Genomic DNA, 26,117 nt, shown 5'->3' on the forward strand with positions numbered 1-26,117 from the left:
AGTTTTTGTGAGTCGCGACTAAATAATCCAGCAGCTCCCAGAGACACAGAGAGACAACAATATTAACAAACATAACTGTTTTTTTTCTCCAAAGACCAGTGCTCAGTTAACACAGTGAACAACCCAGGATTTAAGAAGCTCATCAACACATTGGACAAACGGCATCACTGCCATCTCGTCACCATGTTAGTGGAGTGTCTCTCCCAACACCCTCCCAAGGACTCCAAAAAGGGTGGGTACTCTGAACTGCTATTTGGTGCATAAGCACAAACAACAGTCAGGACCCGTCCCCCCACCCGAAGGCGGAGGGAGGCTACTCTTTCGTCCACTGGGGTAAACCCCAACGTACAGGTGCCAAGTCGGGGGGCAATGAGCATGCCCACACCTGCTCGGCGCCTCTCACCGGGAGCAACACCAGAATGGAAGAGGGTCCAGCCCCTCTCAAGGACAGTGGTTCCAGAGCTCAAGCCGTGCGTCGAGGTGAGTCCAACTATATCTAGCCGGAACTGCTCAACCTCGCGCACCAGCTCAGGCTCCTTCCCTACCACAGAGGTGACATTCCACGTCCCTAGAGCTTTTGCAGCCAAGGATCAGACCGCCAGGGTCCCTGCCTCTGGCAGCCACCCAGCTCACAATGCACCCGACCCCTATGGCCCTTCCTGCAGGTGGGGAGCCCACGGGAGGAGAGGCCCATGTCACCCTTTTGGGCTGAGCCCGACCGGGCCCCTGGGCAAAGGCCTGGCCACCAGGCGCTCGCCTCCATGCCTCACCTCCAGGCCTGGCTTCAGAGGGGGGCCCCGGTGACCCACGTCCGAGCAAGGGAAACCTTGGTACTTGCTTTCTCATCATCATAGGGGTGATTTGAACCGCACTTCTTCTGGTCCCTCCCCTAGACACCTATTTGCCATGGGTGGTCCTACCAGGGGCATGAGCCCCCGACAACATAGCTGCTAGGATTGTCAGGACGCACAAACTCCTCCACCACGATAAGGTGGCGGCTCAGGGAGGAGTGATGTATGTATGTAAAAGATGTTCAGTGCTTTGGGTATCATTCCAGGTATGGCAAGGCAAGGCAAGGCAAATTTATTTGTATAGCACATTTCATGTACAAGACAATTCAAAGTGCTTTACATAAAACATAAAAACATTACAGCAAGGTGCAGGGAAAGAAAATAAAGAAAGAAAAACAAAGATTAAAAAAGATAAAATTGATTACATAAAAACAGCAGGAAAAAGCTCAGATAATGAAATAAAGTTAAGATTTCAGCGTAAAAGAACCAAATGCAGATCTGGATTTCCAAATAAAAACTAGTGAAATGCAGCAGAGAACAGGTGGGTCTTCAACCTTGATTTAAATAAACTAAGTGTTTCAGCTGATTTGAGGCTTTCTGGGAGTTTGTTCCAGACATGTGGAGCATAGAAGCTGAATGCAGCTTCTCCATGTCTGGTTTTGACTCTGGGAACTGATAAGTAACTGGATCCAGATGACCTGAAGGTTCTGGTAGGTTCATACCAGGTCAAGAGGTCACTGATGTGTTTTGGTCCTAAAACTATTCAGAGCTTTATAGACCAGCAGCAGAACTTTAAAATCTATTCTCTGACGAACAGGCAGCCAGTATAAAGACCTCAGAGCTGGACTGATGTGGTCCACTCTCTTAGTCTTAGTGAGGACTCGAGCAGCAGAGTTCTGAATAAGCTACAGGTGTCTAATTGATATTTTAGGTAGACCTGTGAAGACACTGTTACAATAATCAAGCCGACTAAAGATGAAAGCATGGACTAGTTTTTCCAGGTCCTGCTGAGACATCAGATCTGTTAACCTTGATATGTTCTTAAGGTGATAGTAGGCTGACTTTGTAATTCCCTTAATGTGTTTCTCAAAGTTAAGGTCTGAGTCCATCACTACACCCAGATTTCTGGTGGTTTTTAGTTGTATAGACTGAAGCTCTGTGGTGACACTTAATCGTTTCTCTTTGGCTCCAAAAACCATCACCTCAGTTTTGTTTTTGTTTAACTGGAGAAAGTTCAGGCACATCCAGTCATTAATCTCCTCAATGCATTTCCCAAGAGCCTGTACAGGGCCTCGATCTTCTGGTGACATTGTAATATATATCTGTGTGTCATCTGCGTAGCTATGGTAACGAAGTTTGTTTTTCTTTATAATCTGTGCCAGTGGGAGCATGTAGATGTTAAACAGAGGAGGCCCCAGGATGGAACCTTGGGGAACTCCACATGTAATTCTTGTCTGCTCAGAAGTAAAGTTACCTTTTTTTTTTTTTTTACTTATCTTGCTTTTAATCATTTTAATGTAATTTATTATTTTATTGTGATTATGTGTTGATTATGTGTTGATGCCTTTTACTATTTCTAAATATCTGTAATATCTTTGTTTTATGTAAAGCACTTTGAATTGTCCTGTACATGAAATGTGCTATACAAATAAACTGCCTTGCCTTGCCTTGCCTTGCCTTGCCTATTGACACAAAGTATTTTCTATTCTCTAAATAAGATTTAAACCAGTGTAGCTCAGTGCCAGAGAGGCCCACCCAGTTCTCCAGTCTTTTAAGTAATATATTGTGGTCAACTGTATCAAATGCAGCACTGAGGTCCAGTAAAACTAAGACTGACATAAAATTCCATTGTCTGTGTTCAAACATATGTCATTAATGACTTTGGTCAGAGCAGTCTCAGTGCTGTGGTGCTGTCTAAAACCTGACTGGAAGACATCGTAGCAGTTTTGTGTTAAAAAGTCGTTCAGTTGATGAAAAACGGCTTTTTCAATTATCTTACTTAGAAAAGGAAGATTTGAGATCGGCCTGTAGTTGCTCATTTGTGTCTTGTCTAGATTGTCCCTTTTTAGCAGAGGTTTGATTACAGCTGTTTTTAGAAGTTCTGGGAAGACGCCGGAAATTAAAGATAAGTTAACAATCTGTAACAGATCTGGTTCCAGAGTTCTTGAGACCTTTTTGAAAAGGCCTGTGGGCAGGATGTCCAAGCAGCAAGAGGAGGAGTTCAACTCACTTATGATATCGCCTAGATCTTTGCTGCTAATGGGACTAAACTGTGTCATGGTGTTTAAGCTGGTTTTCAATGGACACAGTATATTTATTGAACCTGTTGCTGCTGATGAACCAACTGTTTGTCTGATATTCTGGATTTTTTCTGTGAAGAATTTGAACAGAGTTCAGGTGCTATTGACACAGGAGGATTTGTTAATCTGTCGACAATAGCGAAGAAGACCCGAGCATTATGATAGTTTTTGCTAATAACGTCAGAGAAATAGGACTTTCTTGCATTCCTCAGTTGTAGATTATAAGAGTGAAGTTTCTCTTTATACGTGTCATAATGAACCTGTAGATTTGTTTTTCTCCATCTACGCTCGGCTTTCCGACACTCTCTTTTTCCATTTTTCACCAATGTGGAATTTCTCCATGGAGACCTTTTCCTTCCAGACACAACTTTCACCTTAATAGGAGCAACAGCATCCGTAATACTTAACATTTTAGTATTAAAACTAGTGACAAGCTCATTGGCTGAACCCCCTGATAGGGCAGGTGTTGAAGAGAAGACCTGGTTAAACATCCCAGTCGTGTTTTCAGCTATACACCGTTTTGTGATGATCTCTGTTGAGACATTTTTGTGAACAGGAATCGTACGCTCAAAGAAAACACAGTAATGATCAGACAGGCCCACATCACACACAGTAATTTTAGAAAAGTTCAAACCCTTCGAGATCAGTAAATCTAATGTGTCCTTTAGTGTGTGTGGCCCCTGTTATATGCTGAGTCAGCCCAAAGTTGTCCAGATTGTTGCTCAGGTCTTTAGTTCCCTTATCCCAAGGGTTGTCTACATGGATGTTAAAATCACCAACAATAATTACACAGTCAAAGTCTACACAGATTAAAGCAGCAGTTCACTAAACTCATGAAATCCTGCGCAGTACCCTGGTGGGCGGTATATATTCAGAAACATTGATCTATTTTTAGCTTTTAGCTGAAGAGCCACATATTCAAAATAAGTAAAATTTCCAAAAGATAACTGCTTACATTGAAATGATTAATTGAGTAGAACTGCAACCCCCCTCCTCTCCTGTTCAGTCTGACCTCACTGATAAAACTAAAGTTAGGAGGGGTTGACTCTATCAGAGTGGCTGCATTGTTATCTTGGTTTAACCAAGTTTCTGTTAAAAACATAAAATCAAGGTTGTGTTCAGTGATAAGATCATTAATTAAAAATGTTTTCCCTGCTAATGACCTAACATTTAATAAAGCTAACTTAATGGGTTTGGAATTGTTTACCCTATGTTTGGGGGCACGCTGTGGCTCACAGGGTATGTTAACACTACTCAGAAACCTTTTAGAAAGCAGCTCTCTGTGTTCTGACCGAGCTGCATTTCTCCTTCTGTTGCCAAACAGTACAGATATTTTTAAACCTTCTAATAAACAGGGATCCAGTTTGTCCTGGGAAAAATTTTGACTGCCATTATCCACGCAGCCTGGACCCTCCACACATCATACATTCAAAACATGAAGCTGGCATGGTGGTATAGGAGGGGCTGGGCGCCCTCCCTTTAGCTGCTCTAGTGGGGGGTTTATGGGGGACAGAAACATATTGGCCTGAGGGGTAGATCTGAGTCCAGCATGGCCCCGGTCCATCATCTCTTTAGTGAATTTCAGATGAGGGGGGGGGAGTATGGGCGACAATGACCTGTTTGAGGTTTGGTGGGGCGAAGGATCATTGTCCTGGTTTTTGGTGCTGTTGAGGGGGTTGAGGGCAAATAAAGATCCATCCTCTTGCCTCCGCTGATGTCTCTGTTTTTCAAGGCAGAGTGGGGGCAGATGCAGCTCCTCCTCTGGGTTTCCACTGGGTTTTGTTTGGTCTATCTTATGAGATAACTCCGCTTGTATCCCAGTCTTGGCACCGAATACAGAGGGATGACGCAGGAAGTGGAAAAGGTTGGAGGTGAAAAGTTTCACCCCTGACTTTTTCAGATTTTATCCATTTGCCTTAAAAAGATGTCTGAGTTCCCAAAAGATGTAAAAATTATTAATAAAATGCAGTTTGTTGTAATCACATGCCGAAATAAGCCAATTATTTAATGCCAGTAATCTACAGAATCTTTCCTCTCCTCTTCTGATGGGGGGCACAGGTCCACTGATAAAAACAACTGCTTTCAGAGAGCTCGCTGTGTTTAACAGTCCAGTAAAGTCCTGCTTCAGAACCTCAGATTGTTGCTTGGACACATCATTTGACCCTGTATGTAGAACGATGTTTCTCACATCTGGGTAATCAGCCACGGCTTTCAGAATTCTCTCCTGCGTGTCACTGATCATATCTTTAGGAAAGCAGAAGACTTTGGTGTTCTTTCCACACATCTACTGAACATCATTTACAGTAGAATCACCAATAATCAAAATTTCAGGCCCAGCCTTTAGCTTTCCCTGGGGCCTTTTCCTTTCTGACCAGCTTTTAGTCCTCACCTCGCAGTCCTGGGATAGATGGCCGTCCAATGAAGATCCCGAGTCATCTGATAGTGGAGCAAATCTGTTCTGTAGTTTCACATTCAGGCGCTTTGGAGGTTTGTTGTTAACCTTTCCACTGTTTCCTACCATGTAGAGGAGTAAAAGTGGACCTTTGTTTTGTAGGGAGCGGAGGCCAGTCGGTCTCATCATAGACTTCAGCTAGCTGCGCCCGGCCTGTGATACGTTGTCCTCCCTTTTCCAGGAGGCATGATTTACTTTTTGGCTTTGCACCAAGACAGTTCCAGGTGGGATTTTTACCCAATGATTTATTGTAATTCACAAAGGCAGCTTCTTTTTTCGTAGTGTTATCTGTGCTTTTTAGCCATCTGTTAGCTTGCTCACCTCCGCTGTTGTGGGTCAATGACAAGGTTGTTTCATTTCCATGCAGTCCATTTTCTTCAATATTGACCTCAAGGCGGCAAACCTTCGCCTCCAGCGCTGTTATCTTCTTAAATAGGTCTTGGTAGTACAGTAAAGTTCACAGGCTTTTCTGAAATGATGGAGATTGGTGTTCCTGAAATTAAAAACTTGCCTGTCTTCAGAACGAAGGATCTTGACTTTGTTGGATAGCTAAATAACATCCGCAGTGCCCAGCCATCAGTCTTCCTAGCCCATTCCAGATCCGTCTTCCACCAGGCACAGACTCAGTGGTCACTGTCAAGGTCATCCATGAAGGCGTGGATTGGTGGTTGCCAAATCCTGGGTCTAGATTTAGGGCCTTTGTGCTCTGGCTCAGCAGATTTTACCAGCCTGTTCTTAAACCACATCCTGTATCCATCATAACAACAGGGCTTCACAGGAGAAGACTCTGGCTGCTGAACAGGCCTGCCTGCAGTCCAGACCTTTAACCAGTACAAAACATCTGGAGCATCATGGAAGTAGAAATCCAGCAACCAAGGTCCAGGACTGTAGAGCAGCTAGAATCCTGCATCAGACCAGAATGGGAGAATATTCCTCTCCTAAAACTCCAGCAACTAATAGTTGCAACAGCAAATAATAAAACTATTTATTCTCTGAATTATGATTTTTTCTCTCATGTATAGAAATAAAGTTGGTACCATTGCTTAATTATCACTACATCCTTTTTTTTATCATGATTTAAGGCATGACAAACTCACCACAAAGAGAGTAGTATGCAAATACGTGTCATAAAGAAATATCCATGAAGAAGAGCCTGAACAAGATGTGATATTGAAAACTTTCTACTTTCACCAAAATGAGACACTGAAAGAAAAGATGCTCAAACAGCAAAATGTGTCTTTTTGTCCTAAAAAGCTGCTCCAAGTAAACAAATACCTTGACAATAACATATTTATTGTTTAATATATATTATCTGTAGGTCGGTGCCAATTAAATACAGCAAATGGAGATTTCACAATCAAAAATGTGACTCGAGAGTACAGCGGAAAATACACAGCAGAGATCTCTGACTTGGTCAAAGGTACTACAGAAATTCGGATCATTGGTAAGTGGATGAATTTTATCTGAAGTTTAGCTGCAGTAGGTTTTCTTTTCATGTGAGGTCTAATTAAGTGGATGCTTGTTTTTATCAGCTCCGGTTCCCACACCTACCATCACCACATGGTGCAACACTGAGAAGACCTGTGTTCTGACCTGTGAAGGCGACATCACAGACGCTGGACAAGTCCAGTATTTCTGGATAAGTGGTGACATGGAAGCAAAACCCGGAAGCAAAACCTTGAACATAACTCAGGTCAGGTTCAAAATTAATGAGTTTTTTTTTTTTTTTTTTTTTTAGCTCCAGACTCGTTTAAATGCTGTTTTCTGTTTATTTCAAGGAGCAAAAAGAGGCCGAGTTTGAATGTAGCCTAAAAAACCCTGTCAGCCAAAAATCCAGCCAAAAGGTTCAAAACCCTTTTATCAAAGGTGAGTTATCACACCTGCTAATATCCATATTCATCCACCCCTGGAGTCATTCATCTCCAAGCTGTCTGAAATTACAATGTCAACAATTAGCAATTTACTTATTTCATCTTGTTTTGTTTTTAGTTTTAGGAACTGCAAATCGTGCTCGGTTTGCTCTGTTATTGCTCATCCCGGTTATCCTCATTGTTTTGGTATGTTTGGTATCCAGAAAAAGTAAGTATTGACTAAAACAGATAGTTATTCTGCTGAACAAAATTTAAACAAGAGTATTACCATGATCATAAACATATTAATTGACTTTCTTTACTTTTCTAGAGATAAATGAAAATTCTTTTTTCTTTTTGTGGTCTCAAAGGCATTAAATAAATTGTTTTGTTGGTGTTGTAAACACTGTTTAACTTGTGAGGTTTTATGCCTCCAGTCTCTGTCTAGTTTGTTAGTAATTAAATTAAGTTACAGCCAGTGAGTGAGGAGGAGTTCTTTAAGTAGTTTACTTCAGAAAAAACAGCAGAGATATAAAGGCCCATTTATGCTCCCTTATGTTTGTAGTAGGCCTGGTATATGTTGCTGTATGAAAAATGACATATGTAAGGGAGCATAACTGGGCCTTCAGTCTGTAGACGGAGACCAGGAGAAGCTTTAATTAAACATGGTAACGTGTATAGAGGTGAAAATAAGAGAAGGTTCTCAAAATGTTTGCAAAATGTGACACAAAGCAGAAACAGCTCATCACATACCTCAGTTTATTTAGTACCAAAGTTTTAGCAAACAGGCTGTAAATTTCCCCATCAAATCACCATGGTAACACAAACTTAACTATATTTTGCACTCTTAAGAACAGGATGTGAATCAGGATGAATCTGGTCTGATGTGTTGAAACTAAAAATATAAAGACAGTGGCAACACCTGTCTGTTTACTCACAAATAAACCAGATTTACTAAACAAATTAGTGGTGTGATGTGGGTTAAAACACGTCTTCTACTTTAATATAGGACGGTGGTGTAACAGGAACGAAGGAGGTGAGATTTTCTTATATTTTACTGCTAATACTATAACAAGTGTTCATCAACTGAAAGACTGTGTTCACTCACAAATAAACTAGGCTGACAAAACAAACAAAAGTAAACTTAATTATCTTTTTCTTTAACAGGACAAGAAGACAAATGGAAACCAGAAGGTAATAAATCTTTAAATCTTCCCTCAGTGTCTCAAAATAGTGAAAACAACCACAGTAGAAGCTGTCAGCTACTGCTCGTTGTAAATGTACAATCAACACGTTGATTCCAGCAAACATCCAGGTTCAGTTCATCCAAACGCCTCTGTTAAAAAATCTAAGGAGTCAGTTCTCTGATTCACCCAGTGAACGCCACATTTTTAAAGCACACCACTATCTACTGTATCTTCCTTTTTTCCACTTTCCTTTTCACTTCATTACTGTCCTTTTTCCTCTCTGGTCAGGTCCAGCAAGATTACATAAATTCCTTGATATCAAATAAATAAGATGAAACAACATATTTAAACAAATAAAGAAATAAAATAATTTGATTATCAAGAGGAGCCTTATACCCTTAAAGCTCCTCTTGGCACAACACAGCAGCCAGACCATCACCCTTCACACCTAACATACAAATTAAATCCACAGCAAACAAATAATAAAGTGTCCAACCAACAAAATATGAATAAAAGACCACCATGATTAAACTATACAAAACAATGGGACAAGTCTAACTAGTCCAGCTGTTTTACACCTCGTTATTATTATTATTAAAAGCTGTAGAAGCTTTATGATTACATTTCTAAGATTACTTTCCCAACTTCCTAATTATGTTTATGAATTCTACCCTAGAAATTTATCGTTATTTTTCTTCTGTTCATAATGTTGATGTCTGAAATTGTCAACATGAAAATGGCTGAAAAAGCTGGCAAGTCGTACCAGAGCAGAGCAGAAAGGGGTGATCCTCTCTACCTTCTCTCAGACTCACCCAGTCTCTTTAAATTCTGTACTCTGACATTTAGAAACATTTATTTGGTTTGTTTGTCCTTTTTCTTTTGTCTGTTTTTTTCTTATTTGACAGAGATTGAAATAATGCTTCATAACACTAACACTGGTGAGTACAATGTGGATGTTGTTGTCAGAACCAGTAAAATCAGGAAACTAGAAGTTGTGCAGCGAGACAGATGAAGATGATGATGATTGTTTAGATAGAGAAGGCAAACACTAATTTATGGAATGGAGTAGCAACCAGATTGAACTGGGCATCCACTGGGGCTAAAACACTAAAACTGGTCCTTCTTCTTTTTCATTGTAGAATATTTAGAAAAAAAGATCTGAGAATCTTGTGTTTCAGGTTTCTTCTCAGGCAAAAAGTAAATTTAAATTCAGATTATTAAAAGTTAACCAATGATGTGGTTTGAATTGTGGTGTTCTGCAGGGAGATGAAGAAAATTAAATGAATGTCTTCCATAGGAATTTTTCCATTGTGCGGTGGTCATGATCTTAGATTGTCACTTCATAAGGGCAGTTTTATTGGTGATAGTGAAGTCACAAGGAGTCATCTGCTGTTTGTCTTATATTGTGTAATCTTGACACTTTTCTTATTAATCTGTCTCCCTCTGTGTGTCTGTCCATACATCCATGTTAAGGGATTGTTAGTACAAAGACAGTAAACTTCACTAGATTCAAGCAAATAATACCAAAAAGTTACACTCCTTGTATGATAGGCTAAGATACTTGGTGTTGTTTATTGTATTACGATGTCTGCTTAAAAGGAAGTGACATATTTAGGCACTACTCTGTTTATGTCCTATGCTTACTGCCCAATAGTTCAGAAATACTAACTGAAAATACTAACCCTACATTGTCATATTGACAATTGACATGGTCCGTGCGAGCCATTTTTATACTCTGTGTCAATCATGAATATTAGTAAATTAAATTAAATTAAATAAGTATAGATTAAAATGTAAAACATAAATGTAAACAATAAGAAGAAATATATTTAATATATATGAAGTTGAGAAAATATATCTAGAATGTATCAACTTGATCAATTTCATAATTTTTTTATTAAAAATAAACATTTTATTTTATAGATTTCTTAAGAGATCTAAAAATTAAATAAATTAAAATAAAATATGTAAATTAATAGAACAAGAAAATAAGGTAAATGATACACGTAAGCAAAATTTAGTTAAAATTGGGCTTATTTTTCTCAACAAATTTCATGTTTTCTAAAAGGATAGTTCATTAAATGTAAACATCTTGATAATGTACTTGTACAGGGTGGAAGTACATTATTATTTATCATCAATTTCGCCCCGAAAGATCCATTTCTCCTTTGTTTTGTTAGAGCCTCTTTCCACAGTTTACTCTCCATTTAAACGGAAACTCCTCTGCATGTCATCACTTCTGTCCGGGTCATCGCCTAGCTGATGGTAAAGGAGCAGACCCAGTAACCTCCGTCCTGTGGTGTAACTTTCACTGTTGCCCACTTTGTGCGTCGTTAATTCCGACCAAAAAAAACGTCCGTTGCAGCTTTTGTATTCGTGTTGCGGTTGATTGTGTAGTTTTATGGTTTTTGTATTGCTGTGACACTTCAGGGCCACCATAGTTTTGAGAGATAGCTGTACAAAATCTGAGCATGAAAATGATTAATACACCCAGATCTACAAAATAAACTCCTGATAAAAATCAGGTTTATACCCCCTTACCAACCAGAACCTTTCCTCATGAGTAAGACTGGAGTATGAGAAAGTCCAGCCCCTCTCCTGGAGTTTGAGTCCACGCTGTGCGTAGAGATGAGCTTAACTATGTCGGTACCGTTCCACCTCATTCCCAGGCTCAGGTACCAGGATGGTTACATCCCGTGTCCCAATAGTCAGCGTAGATCGCTGGTAATTACCAATATCAGGCCCCTGCACCCACCTCAAAATCCAAAAACAAACCCTGAGCATAAGGTGTAAATAAGTTGATATCAGAAAATTCTTCAGGGTACCACTAGAGGGCGCACAAGTACCATCAGTGTTAACTGTACCGCAGGTTAAAAACCATGGATCTAAAGCATCTTGGTGTTGCTTTGTCTGGCACTTAAATTAATCTGCCTTGTCTCACCATTAACAGCATCATCATTGGGTTCTTGACAGATGCTCAAACTACTTTGTTAAGGTGGCAAATCAAGGATTTGAGAATAGATCCTTTTGAAGTGGACGTTTTAAATGCATAAGAACTTAAAGAAAGGAAAGTTAATACCAAAAAAGCATCTATAAAACAAATCGAAGCTTCTACTTGATTTAAATTTAAATTTCTCGTCCAGTAGAACTTTCACAGAAACGATCATCTCAAACCATAATTTGTATCTGTTTCCACTCAGTGCTGGCCATCTACGACTACACCCACAACAAAGAGGACAAAGTCTCATTCTAGGAGGGCGCCATCATCTACGTGATCAAGAAGAACGACGACGACAGATTTCTGCTTATTTTATGCAAAGTTTATTTGAACAAATGTTATCTCTGGCGCAGTCGGGTTGACTCAAAGGCTTTTAGTCACTACATGCTTTGCTTTGCAAGCAACTTTCAGGTGAAGGAATGGTCATCCAGCCCTCAGATAAGGAAGTGAGGATACGTGACTGCACAATGATCCGGATTTTCCAGTGCAGCTCTTGAGTAACAGAAGTTCATTGGCTGAACTGGCGAGGCTAATCAGACTTTTTCCCTTTATTTTTACCACGAGGTCCAGAGTCGTTTTTGCTCGCAGAGCAGCAGACTGCATGTTACAAGGAAAAAAAAACACTATTCTTTTCTGCTTTACTGATGATTACTATCTTAATATTTTAAAATATAGTGTGGTTTGGTTTTTGATATTCACCCACAACACAGACGACAATGCGTTTAGGTCATGTCTAAGATGCTTGTGCCATTAACAGCAATTAAGGATGAACATGGGAATATATTAACAAACCAAAAAGACATTAATACCCAATTTAAGTCCTTTTACGAGAATTTATATACTTCTGAAGCTAGTGATGCAGCCTCAGTAGACGATTTTTTCAGTAGTTTGACCATGCCCACTTTAGAGGATTCGGATAAAAACATGTTGGAGAATAAAATTACCCAATCTGAAATAAGTGATGCTATTAAGAAAATGAAGTCTGGAAAAGCGCCTGGCCCAGATGGGTTTCCCATAGAATTTTTTAAAAAGTTTGCTTCTAAATTAGTCCCATTGCTATCTAAGGTCTTTGAGGAGATATTAGACAAAAAGGCTCTTCCTGCAACCATGACGCAGGCTGCTATTTCATTGCTCCTCAAAAAATCTAAAGACCCGTTGCTCTGCGAGTCGTATCGTCCGATTAGTCTGCTGTGCTGCGATTATAAGATCTTGGCTAAGGTGTTGGCAGGTAGACTCGAAGATGTTCTTCCGAAATTGATACACCCCGATCAAACGGGTTTTATTGCAGGTAGGCAAATATCTAGCAATTTGCGTCGCGTGTTCAATGTAATTTATCAACGTGACAATATTGAGCCCGAAGTAGTGATCTCCCTTGACGCCCACAAAATGTTTGATAGAATTGAATACAACTTTCTATTTACTGCACTTGAAAAGTTTGGATTTGGTCCAGTCTTTCGTTCATGGATTAGCATTTTATATGCAGCACCACAAGCATCAGTACGAACAAATAAGCTGTTGTCTAGCTTCTTTCCTCTCTCGCGCGGTACTAGACAGGGGTGCCCCCTGAGCCCCCTATTATTTGATATCGCTATTGAACCCTTGGCAATTATGATGAGGGAATCAGTTCACTTGGTGGGGGTCAAAAGAGGAGGTCAAATGCATAAACTGTCCCTTTATGCTGATGACCTGCTCCTCTTTCTTTCAAATCCTAACATCACTATTCCAATTGCTCTCAACCTTATCAGTGAATTTGGGCAAGTGTCAGGGTATAAACTAAATCTAGCTAAAAGTATCTTATTCCCAATAAATGAAAAAGCTCGACAATTGGCATTCCATGATCTGCCTTTTACAATCAGTAAAGACAGTTTTATTTATTTGGGTGTTTGTGTAACATATTATTATGACTGCTTGTTTGACAAAAACTTCATAAATGCATTAAATAAGGCAAAACAAGACATGGATAAATGGTCAAAACTCCCTTTGTCTCTCGTGGGAAGAATTAACTCTGTCAAAATGATAATCATGCCTAGGCTTCTATACCTATTTCAGACTATACCTGTCTTCATCCCTAAAGCCTTCTTCAAAGAATTGAACAAATATACAACCACATTCATTTGGAATAAAAATATCCCCCGAATTAGAAGGGAATTTTTGGAAAGACGGAAGGAGGATGGCGGGCTATCCTTACCTAACTATCTTTACTATTACTGGGCAACCAATATTCATAAGTTATTGTTCTGGTTTGCAGATTTATCGGACGTTGAATCTCCGGCTTGGGTCCACCTGGAACAACACTCTAGTAATCCTGTCTCACTCGGTTCTTTAATGTGTGGTCCTTTGCCACTGAGTAAATGTCATTGGACAAACAATGCCATTGTCCGGGGCTCTTTGAAGATATGGTTTCAGTTCAGGACTCATTTCAACTACAGACATGCCTTGAGTGCATCTCCTATCCATTCCAATGTCCATTTCCCTCCATCTTTGATTGACCCATCTTTTAAACAGTGGCAGAAGAGAGGATTAACATGTGTCAAGGATCTATTCAAAAATGGCAAATTTATGTCTTTTGAACAGCTGAAGAAGGACTTTAATGTCCCACAAACCAACTTTTTCAGATACCTCCAAATGCGTAGTTTTGTTAAAACTCAGTTCTCTTTAACGCTGCCTCAGAAAACATGGCTTGATGAGTGTTTGGATATGTATCCGCTCGACAGGGGCTTAGTATCAGCCATTTATGACAGAATTCAAAGTGCTGCATCCCCATCACTTTGCCACTTAAAAAATCAATGGGAAAAAGAACTAGGAGAACTATTTACAGATACAACTTGGCAGGCCGCAGTCACAAGAATTCACTCATCATCTATCTGCATTAGACATGGCCTACTGCAATTCAAAGTACTACACAGATTACATCTGTCTCCGAGTAAAATAGCTAAACTGTACATGGGTGTGGACTCCTCTTGTGCCAGGTGTGGACACAGCCCGGCTGATCTGAGCCATATGTTTTGGTTTTGTCCCAGACTCGACACCTTTTGGCAAGCAGTATTTAAAACTATCTCATCAGTATGTAAAAGGAATATTGGACTGAGGTCTATAACTGCATTGTTTGGGGTTGTCCCCTCGGGTATACCAATAACATCACATCAGGCCACTATCATAGCATTTGTTACATTACTCGCGAGGCGACTGATACTTCTCAGCTGGAAGAAAGCCGCCCCTCCATCTCATAAGCGTTGGGTGGAAGAAGTTATGTCTCACTTAAAACTTGAACATCTAAGACATTCTATAAGCGGCTCCATTCAAACATATAACATGACCTGGCAGCCATTTCTTATTTACTTTGAGACTGAATTTCCATAAGAGTGTAGCCCCCGTATTTCTTTGTATTTTTTATCGTATTTTGTTTATTTCTGGAATTATGTATCTTTTTTATGTTATTCTTATTTAGTGTCTCACTTTCGTAATGTCATTTTTATTTCTTTTTAGCACCTACTGTTGTGAACATCTGTTACATATGTTCTACATTTTGTATTGTGTTTGCAAATTTATAAAAATCAATAAAAATATTTGAATAATAAGATGCTTGTGCCATATTGAAGTGTGTGTTGCTGAAGTGTTGTTATCACTTCATTTGCAATAAATTGGCCGGAGTGGGGGTGGATTGTTGTTGAAATGCAAATTTTTCAGTTTTTTTTCCCAGGTTTTAAATAAAAAGCACATACATTTGTAATAAAAAGGTGTAGAAGAAGAAATAATATAAATGTGAGATGTATTATGTCCTCTTATTGGGGCTTATTGACTATGAAAAGAAGCCAGCTGTTGTGTTGACATGGTTTTAACTGTTGCAAGCCCCTATTATACTTTAGGAAAAAAAAGGTGTCATTCGTCCTTCATATAGTTTAAAACGCTTGGCCGTTGGGTGTTTGCCAGGGCTCAGTGCTTGTCCTTATGTCAGAGTTTTTATTTTCTATTGAAGAAAAAAAAATGACCATGTATGTGAGTCTTGCATGCCATTGTTCTTATCTGTGCTGGTGCCCCAACAAACTTGCGTGGCAAGATCACCCATTTCTAAAAAGATGAGCCACCCTGCAGCTCTGACCAGGTACCACCAGCCTCGTCCAAAGAGACTGTACAACTTCACTTCGAGCCACGTCTGGGAAGCTGCTCTCTGACCCGTCAGGGAGGAGAGAAGCGATGGGGAGGTACCCGGCTTCCTCCCCCCTGACTGTAGCCCCTCCTTACATCACTGGTGGAAAATGGTTTGTGTGTTTAAGCTGCTGGTGAATCCTGTGGACAAACAACAGGCGGGACAGAAAAAAGTCAGGATTCTCTGCAAAGCTTAACTCAATGAACACTCCAAGGATGACACTAAAGAATTAAATCTCACATGTAAGCCTTTGGTCTGCAGGATTCACAGCCTCCTGGAGTCACAGGTGTCCCTCGGGACGTCAAGTCCAACAGTCCATAATGCCATTGTGTTGCACAGTTAAAGTTGAATTGCAGAAGTATCATATTTGTAAAATCATGAGAAAGACAATAAAATTATTAAGATTTATTGCTTAAAAGTCTTCTTTTTTTTTTTTGTCAAGTTATGAGTTGATTTGGTATAAAGTGTGACTGTGGTTGTCCTGTTTTCAGTCAAAAAGTGGAGAATATTTTAATTTCTCCAGCAGCAGAACAAATTAAAGGGACTGATTTCATAGTGTCTGAACTAACTTTTTCCAATTTATTGCATCTTTGTGAATTCTGTGATCCAAAAGCTCAGCAGCTAGGCAGAAATTCATCGTGTGGTTGAGTTTAGGTGGCCACACCTGGAGTCACTGCTGTCATTCAAGGTCAAATGTGGGCTGAACTGATATCTGAGAACCATTTACAGCGATGTTGGGGGGCCCTGGTCCTAGAGGGCCTAAGTCCTACAGGTTTTAGACGTTTCTCTGCTCCAACACACCTGATATACAGTAATATTTTTCCAATATAACCAGTTTTTCCTCAATCCTTTTCCTCGAGACGTCCCGCCCTACATGTTCTAGATGTTTCTATGCCTGATTGAAATGGGTTTAAAAAAGTTAAATTAACCAGAGCTGGAATATGAAACATCGAAAACTTTCAGAGACGAGGGGAATCCCGAAATACAGCCGTGAGAAACACTAATGTAAACACACTTAACGTAGTTTTTATTTTGTGCGTCACGATTCTCTAAGTTTCGGTTTCACTTTTAATGAAAACGCCCTGCCAACTAGCTTACTGGTTCCTTACAGCTTCCGTCCTTCCTTTTCCACGGAGCTAACATGCTTTGAGGATCGGCTCTGATGTTATTAAAAGAAATCCTTGTCGGTTTTAGTAGTTTTAGTAGTTTTAAGGGAGGATGTTAACAGCAAAGTGGACTTTCTTGATATGGGCTCTTACTGCATCCACGGTTGGCTCTGGTAAGTCTGTGATAGCAAAACCAGGTAATAGATATGATACGACGCCATTATAAACACACGGACAGTAACCTGGTACAGCAGGCTGAAAATGGTTAGTTATGTTAGTTAAAAGTTAATTAATACAAATATTTGATACTGTTTACCATCTTACAGTGGCGTATGTATAAAATAAATTTAAAGGAAGATGCGTAACAATAAAATGAGTCCGTACTATCCTCTCATCTTGTTTAATTTGAATATTCGCCTTTATTCGTAGTAAAGTAAATTGAAGGGCTTTATAGGCTGATAAAGTTGTAAAATGTACAAATATTGACCTTGTTATTGTAAGACATTTGGGGTGTTGGATCTAAATGCCCTTGATTTAATCGCTTGCTGAAATAAGTTTTAAAACTTTATGTTTGAGCAAAGTGAATAATGTGAAAGTCCAGCTCATCAGTGATCAGTGTAAAAAGCCGAAACTGGAGTAAAAAGGGAGGTTTACTTTGCAAACTAGATCATGGAAGAACATGTTTAGATAGAAACACAGAACATATGAAACTAGGAACGTCTTGATGAAAAGAACTGGTCGTTCAAACAGATGTCTTTGCTGATCTTTTTATTTCATTTAGCAGATGACCCAGGCCCCTACAGAGAACTGGGTACCACAGTTGTTATCAGTGCAGGCCCAGTGACTGATAAGGTTACCAGCATTGTATGGAAACATGGACCCGACATTGCAGCCGAGTGGTTTGGATCTAGTGTTTCATACTATCGTCATTTTGAAGGTATATTCACCTGTGGTTCACACTCACACTCACCATCCACTTTATGAGGTACACCTGTTCAATTAATTGTTTACACAAATCTAATCAGCCAATCGCACGGCACATGGACATGGTCAAGATGACTTAAAAGAATGAGGATGAAAGGGGATTTAAGTGACTTTGAATGTTTACAAAAAATGGTCTGAAGAAGATAAAATATGCAGTGAGCAGCAGTTGTCTGGACCAGAATGTCTTGTTGATGTCAGAGGTCAGAGGAGAATAGACAGACTGGTTGGAGATGATAGAAAGGGAACAATAACTCAAATATTTACTGGTTCCAACCAAGATATGCAGAATACGATCTCTGAAAACACAGCATGTCCAAACTTTGATGGAGATGGGCTACAGCAGCACTAAGTGCCAAAATAACAGTAGGCTCTTAGCCCCACGCAGACCCATATATTCAGAATATTAAGAGGGTAGTAGACTTTAATAGGTGGGTTGGACACTGCAGTTTATCGACTATGCCGGCTTGTTGATTAGCAGAGATTACACCTTGCAACTTCACAAACTTCCTTCAATTTGTAACTTTGAAAAACACGTACATCACATCCCCTCATTCTAGAAACATCATTCACAGTGTGCAGGATTTTGAAATGTACCTCTTATGTACTGTATAACATTTAATTAAAAACAGAATACCATGATTAACAAGTCTCATAAACCCATATTTTCTTCCTTGTAGAAGATAAACAACATATCAGATGCTGAAACTGAGACATTCTACTGTTTCATGGAAAATATTAGCTCACTTTGAATTTGAAAACAGCAACACGGGTCTAAAAAAGTAGAAACAGGAGGAACAGAAGGCTGGAAAAGTATTTGAGGCAAAGTGGAAAACTGTTCTGTGGTTAGATGGATGAAAATGTAAAATAGTTTCTGGAAAGCATGGACAGCGTGTCTTGCAGACTAAAGAGGAGAGGGAGCATCCAGCTTGTTATCAACGATCATAAAAATGAAAGGATCCGCTTATTTACTCCTTCTCAGTTTACTCTTGTTCTGTTTTCAGTTGCATATCGAGCGCCACTTGCAGCTCTCTGCTGCGGACTCCTCCCACAGCCCCAACCACTTTGGTTTTATTTAACTCCAGTTGCAAACACCTCTCCAGTTAATGGCTGGACACACGGGAGGTGACGTCGCTCCTTCTCCATTCATTTTCTATGGAACTTGCACGATGAGGTGAAAATTGCTGCCCTCCTCCAGCCAAGTGACAGGCAACATTCATGCATGTTAAACGTTGCGCTCGTTCACGTAGACGTGCACACGGGGGCTTGTGACCTGACACGAGAGAATAGAAAAATGTTGATGAGTGTGGTGAGGGTGTTGTGAAGGACGTGGCTACAGTCCAGTGTTTCGCCACCTCTACGGACCTGTGGTCAAGTCACACCATAGAGCCGAATATGATGTGGATTTCAATGTGAACCCCCCCCCCCATCTCTCTTTCTCTAATTGTCTTAAACAATCAAGATCTCAATTTTAATCAAAACAATCGTGATTATCATTTTTCCCATAATCGAGCAGCCCTAATCTGCTCCCATCCAGACAACGTCTCTCTCAGGGAAGGCCTTGCAGATTTTAGTAAAGCAATGCTAGTTGTGATGATACATCTTCTAATGCAAAACCAGGGCACGTCATCAGTCATTATCCTGAGATCACTGGGTGTTTCGGGTCTCTCATGAGTCGATCAGGCCTCAACATGTGGCAGCTCACCCACAGATCAGCTCTCTTTATCCAGAGCCACCTAGAGGCTTTTTGTGCTGCCTCTGTGCTGTTAGAGATGGCTCTCCTCCTCCTTTTGCCTGTGATGCAGAGTGCAGTATAGGCCATGCAGACAAAGCCTCGGCGTGGATTGGTGGTTGCCAAATCTCGGGTCTAGATTTAGGGCCTTTGTGCTCTGGCTCAGCAGATTTTACCAGCGTGTTCTTAAACCACATCCTGTATCCATCATAACAACATGGCTTCACAGGAGAAGAGTCTGGCTGCTGGACTGGCCTGCCTGCAGTCCAGACCTTTCACCAAAACAAAACATCTGGAGCATCATGGAAGCAGAAGTCCAGCAACCAAGGTCCAGGACTGTAGAGCAGCTAGAATCCTGCATCAGACCAGAATGGGACAACATTCCTCTCCTAAAACTCCAGCAACTAATAGTTGCAACAGCAAATAATAAAACTATTTATTCTCTGAATTATATATTTTTTTCTCATATATAGAAATAAAGTTGGTACCATTGCTTAATTATCACTACATAATTTTTTTTATCATTATTTAAGGCATGACAAACTCACCACAAAGAGAGTAGTATGCAAATACGTGTCGTAAAGAAATATCCATCAAGAAGAGCCTGAACAGGATGCGATACTGAAAACTTTCTACTTTCACCAAAAGCAATGAGACGCTGAAGGAAAAGATGCTCAAACAGCAAAATGTGTCTTTTTGTCCTAAAAAGCTGCTCCAAGTAAAGAAATACCTTGACAATAACATATTTATTGTTTAATATATATTATCTGTAGGTCGGTGCCAATTAAATACAGCAAATGGAGATTTGACAATCAAAAATGTGACTCGAGAGGACAGCGGAAAATACACAGCAGAGATCTCTGACTTGGTCAAAGATCCTACAGAAATTCGGATCATTGGTAAGTGGATGAATTTTATCTGAAGTTTAGCTGCAGTAGGTTTTCTTTTTATGTGAGGTCTAATTAAGTGGATGCTTGTTTTTATCAGCTCCGGTTCCCACACCTACCATCACCACAAGGTGCAACACTGAGAAGACCTACTGTGTTCTGACCTGTGAAGGCGACGTCACAGACGCTGGACAAGTCCGGTATTCCTGGATAAATGGTGACATGGAAGCAAAACCCGGAAGCAAAACCTTGAACATAACTCAGGTCAGTTTCAAAATTAATGAGTTTTTTTTCTTTCTTTTTTTTTTTTTAGCTTCAGACTCGTTTAAATGCTGTTTTCTGTTTATTTCAAGGAGCAAAAAGAGGCCGAGTTTGGCTGTAGCCTAAAAAACCCTGTCAGCCAAAAATCCAGCCAAAAGGTTCAAAACCCTTTTATCAAAGGTGAGTTATCACACCTGCTAATATCCATATTCATCCACCCCTGGAGTCATTCATCTCCAAGCTGTCAATGTCAACAATTAGCAATTTACTTATTTCATCTTGTTTTGTTTTTAGTTTCAGGAACTGCAAATCCGGCTCTGTTTGCTCTGTTATTGCTCATCCCGGTTATCCTCATTGTTTTTGTATGTTTCGTATTCAGAAAAAGTAAGTATTGTGTAAAACAGATAGTTATTCTGCTGAACAAAATTTAAACGAGTATTACCATGATCATAAACATATTAATTGACTTTCTTTACTTTTCTAGGGATCAAAGAAAAGTTGAATTCTGGTGAGTCAAATTTCTGCATTCACACAAACATTTTTTTAAGAGCTGCAGCTTAACTTCTTAAAATTAACCCAATTTATTTTAATTTAAAAGATTAAACAGCAAATTCTTTTTTCTTTTTGTGTTCTCGAAGGCATTAAATAAATTGCTGTGTTGGTATTGTAAACACTGTTTAATTTGTGAGGTTTTATGCCTCCAGTCTCTGTCTAGTTGTTAGTAATTAAGATATAGGCTGTTACAGCCACAGCCAGCGAGTGAGGAGGGGTAATTTACTTCAGAAAAAAACAGCAGACGTATAAAGGCCCATTTATGCTCCCTTATGTTTGTAATAGGTACGCCTGGTATATGTTGCTGTATGAAAAATGACATATGTAAGGGAGCATAACTGGGCCTTCAGTCTGTAGACGGAGACCAGGAGAAGCTTTAATTAAACATGGTAACGTGTATAGAGGTGAAAATAAGAATGTTTGCAAAATGTGACACAAAGCAGAAACAGCTCATCACATACCTCAGTTTATTTAGTACCAAAGTTTTAGCAAACAGGCTGTAAATTTCCTCATCAAATCACCATGGTAACACTAACTTAACTTTATTTTGCACTCTTAAGAACAGGATGTGAATCAGGATGAATCTGGTCTGATGCGTTGAAACTAAAAATATGAAAACAGTGGCAGCAGCTGTCTGTTTACTCACAAATAAACCAGATTAACTAAACAAATTAATGATGTGATGTTGGTTAAAACACGTCTTCTACTTTAATATAGGACGGTGGTGTAACAGGAACAAAGGAGGTGAGATTTTTTTGTATTTTACTGCTAATACTATAACAAGTGTTCATCAACTGAAAGACTGTGTTCACTCACAAATAAACTAGGCTGACAAAACAAACAAAAGTAAACTTAATTATCTTTTTCTTTAACAGGACAAGAAGAAGAAGGGCAACTAGAAGGTAAGAAATCTTTAAATCTTCCCTCAGTGCCACAAAATTGTGAAAACAACCACAGTAGAAGCTGTCAGCTACTGCTCGTTGTAAATGTACAATCAACACGTTGATTCCAGCAAACATCCAGGTTCAGTTCATCCAAACGCCTCTGTTAAAAAATCTAAGGAGTCAGTTCTCTGATTCACAAAGTGAACGCCACATTTTTAAAGCACACCACTATCTACTGTATCTTCCTTTTTTCCACTTTTCTTTCTTTTTTTAACTTTTTATTTAAGCCTTTTCTCAAACATAGATATCAGTAACAATAACAAACAAAAATATTTAGTAAATAAAATAACGTATACGGAACACAACATGTGGGGTACTACAGACATATCACAAAGGAATGTTTACATGTGAGCGAGCATTGTAAATATTCCATTTCTTGCATCGTTGTTTAAATTTTTGTGCTTTCAGTCTTAAATAATAAGTTATTTTCTCCATCGAGAAAATTTCCTCCATGATGTCTCGCCATTGCTCCAGTCTCAGAAGATCACTTTTCAACCCGTTTCTTGTTGTGACTTTCTTGCTGGCCAATATCATCACTTTGAACAGATAAATGTCCTCCACATGAATCACTTCTGCAGGCAATAGGCCCAAATACAAAAACCGTGGATCATTAGGTATTTTATAGCTTAAAATGTCCTCAATCGCCTTAGCAACAATTTCCCAAAAGGGACGAACTTATCCACATGACCAAAAACGTGGGAATGATTGGCGTTGATATGTCCACAGAGTCTCCAGCATTGCTGTGGGGTTCCCAACTGTTTACTTTTAATATGGGGTGTGATAAAAATATATATATTTAAACAAATAAAGAAATAAAAGAATTTGATTATCAAGAGGAGCCTTATACCCTTAAAGCTCCTCTTGGCACAACACAGCAGCCAGACCATCACCCTTCACACCTAACATACAAATTAAATCCACAGCAAACAAATAATAAAGTGTCCAACTGACAAAATATAAATAAAAGACCACCATGATTAAACTGTACAAAACAATGGGACAAGTCTAACTAGTCCAGCTGTTTTACACCTCGTTATTATTATTATTAAAAGCTGTAGAAGCTTTATGATTACATTTCTCAGATTACCTTCCCAACTTCCTAATTATGTTTATGAATTCTACCCTAGAAATTTATCATTATTTTTCTTCTGTTCATAATGTTGATGTCTGAAATTGTCAACATGAAAATGGTTGAAAAAGCTGGCAAGTCGTACCAGAGCAGAGCAGAAAGGGGTGATCCTCTCTACCTTCTCTCAGACTCACCCGGTCTCTTTAAATTCTGTACTCAGACATTTAGAAACATTTATTTGGTTTTAACTTTTTTTGTTTGTCCCTTTTCTTTTGTCTGTTTTTTTCTCATTTGACAGAGATTGAAACAATGCTTCATAACACTAACACTGGTGAGTACAATGTGGATGTTGTTGTCAGAACCAGTAAAATCAGGAAACTAGAAGTTGTGCAGCGAGACAGATGAAGATGATGATGATTGTTTAGATAGAGAAGGCAAACACTAATTTATGGAATGGAGTAGCAACCAGATTGAACTGGGCATCCACTGGGGCTAAAACACTAAAACTGGTCCTTCTTCTTTTTCATTGTAGAATATTTAGAAAAAAAGATCTGAGAATCTTGTGTTTCAGGTTTCTTCTCAGGCAAAAAGTAAATTTAAATTCAGATTATAAAAGGTTAACCAATGATGACCAGGTAAAATTTAAATTGTGGTGTTCTACAGGGAGATGAAAGAAAATTAAATGAATGTCTTCCATAGGAATGTTTCCATTGTGCGGTGGTCATGCTGTTATTAGGCTATAACCTCTTTGGCTACAGGGTGGTGCTATTGTTCCATTTATTCTAGTTTCCAGCCTGCAGAGACATTAAGCTGAGGAGTAACAATGAGCTCTTATAGATACACACTAAAATCTGATCATTATCCAATTTCTGGAGTTTTTAGATTATTCAGGTGATCATGTAAACAGACTAATGTGAAATAGCAGTTATCTGATTATGAGTTATCTAAATTACTTCCAAAACTCTGACATCTTTGTACATGTGTACCTGTAAATCTGATTTATTTAGTTATTTTACTAATAGTTGCACCACTCTTACCAGTCCTTACTTTGAAGGCACATTCAGCAAAGTTAGGAAGGAGTGGTGCAATATCTATCGTGCCAAAATCTGGGGAAGATACTTGCCGCATAAAAGCTGACTGGTGTTTTCTCCTTATGGAATATAAGTGAAGGACAGCAGCAGCATGTAGCCTGTTTTCAGGCCTGTTGGCTCCCACATTAGCACAGCTAATGCTAAAACCATAGGTGCTCCGATGTTCAACAAAACAAGACTCGGATATTTTGAGAAGAACAAGAGTTTGAGTCTTACGCCACTACGTACAAACACTGAAGTAAATCTGATCACTGATCCATGTAAACGTGCCAGATCCAGTGTGTAAAATGATCTGATTCCTCATCATTATCAGATTATTATAGTCATGTAAACAGGCTCACTGTCATTATTAAAGTTAACTATTTGTTTTACTTCAGTTAGTTTAACCTTTATTTTTAGATGGTTTACACGAGTCTTCCTGACCCTACTTGGACCTGCATAAACATGTCTTATTACTAAAATAAAAATTAAAGTTTGTCTTTGTCAACTAAAGATTAAACTTATGTTTGTGAGAATTCACTATTGCTTCTTTTCCAGTTGATTGAATAACATTTCAACATTTTATTTAAACTCAAAATCAGCAGCTGTTGTTTGTTAAAATCTCTAATAATAAGAAAAAACTAGAACAAATACATAGATCCTGGTAAATAATGACTCGGAGAGAGTTAACAGATACATCTATACTTTTAATACAGGAACAAGTGTTCAAGAGAAAATAGAAGTTAAGATATTAAATCTTCTGTTAATGTCAATGTTCGTACAGCAGCGTCTGTGGAGTCATTGTAAATATACCATCCACATGTTACAGCAGCACACAGCAGGTTGATAGATGTGTGTTGGTCGTAACGTTTCTTTTGTTATTTAACAGAGAACGCCCAAATTCATTCAGCAAACACTAGTAGTGGTGAGTAAAACGTTGCTGTTGATGTAAGAAATGGTCAAATCAGAAAACTAGATGAATTGTGGTCTTCATTGTTTCCACAGAGAATCCAGACATGAATTTACAGAATGGAGAAGCACCCACACCACTTCAGACATCCACTGGGACCTCAGAAACCAACACTGGAACTGGTGAGAAAAATCTTTTCTCATTGAATCTGCAACACATCAAGAAGAACTTTAGCATTAATTATCACAGTTATGCAGATGATGCACAACTTTATGTGTCTCTGACTGCAGCCCAATAGACTTATTGTGTCAGTGTCTGGACCAAATAAACACCTGGATGAGGGAGAATTTTCTACAATTAAATGAAAACAAAACTGAGATTATTCTGGTAGCAAGGAGAAGAGGGTCAGCACTGGTAAACAGCTGGATACCCAGGCTTTTAAAATCACCAACCTAGTTGGTAACCTTGGAGTGTTAGAAGACTCAGACTTGACTTTCAGCAGCCACATCAAAGCTGTCACTAAGAAGCTTTTTACCAGCTCAGAAACATCAACAGAATTAAAAGTTTAGTCTCCCAGAAAGACCAAGAGAAACTCATCCATGCATTCATCTCCAGTAGGCTGGATTACTGTAATTGTCTTTTAACAGGACTTCCTAAAAAGAGCATTAAACATCTGCAGCTCATCCAAATCGCTGCTGCTAGAGTTTTAACCAGGACTAAGAGATCTGAACACATCACACCAGTTTTGAAATCTTTACACTGGCTTCCAGTCAGTCACAGAATAGATTTTAAAATCCTTCTGATTGTTTACAAAGCCCAGAACGGTTTAGGCCCAGAATACATCTGTGATATGTTCAGAGAATATAAAGCTAGCAGAGCT

At 39.2% G+C, this 26,117-nt stretch overlaps 1 protein-coding gene across 3 annotated transcripts in view; it reads left to right on the forward strand.

Moving 5' to 3' along the window:
• Window positions 1-26,117, forward strand: part of LOC121635484 (T-cell surface antigen CD2-like) — a 43,124-nt gene that overhangs the window by 2,465 nt on the left and 14,542 nt on the right. The window contains exons 3-16 of one of the 3 annotated variants that reach the window (XM_041978652.1): window positions 6,862-6,987; window positions 7,076-7,236; window positions 7,322-7,409; window positions 17,616-17,768; window positions 20,318-20,443; window positions 20,532-20,695; window positions 20,785-20,872; window positions 20,987-21,076; window positions 21,177-21,200; window positions 21,962-21,988; window positions 22,120-22,146; window positions 23,556-23,588; window positions 25,217-25,252; window positions 25,333-25,419. In XM_041978652.1, the coding sequence (XP_041834586.1) occupies window positions 6,862-6,987; window positions 7,076-7,236; window positions 7,322-7,409; window positions 17,616-17,768; window positions 20,318-20,443; window positions 20,532-20,695; window positions 20,785-20,872; window positions 20,987-21,076; window positions 21,177-21,200; window positions 21,962-21,988; window positions 22,120-22,146; window positions 23,556-23,588; window positions 25,217-25,252; window positions 25,333-25,419 (1,230 nt within the window). Of the gene's footprint in view, window positions 1-6,861; window positions 6,988-7,075; window positions 7,237-7,321; window positions 7,410-16,734; window positions 17,005-17,612; window positions 17,769-20,317; window positions 20,444-20,531; window positions 20,696-20,784; window positions 20,873-20,986; window positions 21,077-21,176; window positions 21,201-21,961; window positions 21,989-22,119; window positions 22,147-23,555; window positions 23,589-25,216; window positions 25,253-25,332; window positions 25,420-26,117 lie in introns of those variants that run through there. The other 2 variants (XM_041978653.1, XM_041978654.1) reach the window with 2 other exon arrangements.

This window comes from Melanotaenia boesemani, chromosome 24, assembly GCF_017639745.1.
Source record: "Melanotaenia boesemani isolate fMelBoe1 chromosome 24, fMelBoe1.pri, whole genome shotgun sequence".
NCBI classification, from domain to species: Eukaryota; Metazoa; Chordata; class Actinopteri; order Atheriniformes; family Melanotaeniidae; genus Melanotaenia; species Melanotaenia boesemani.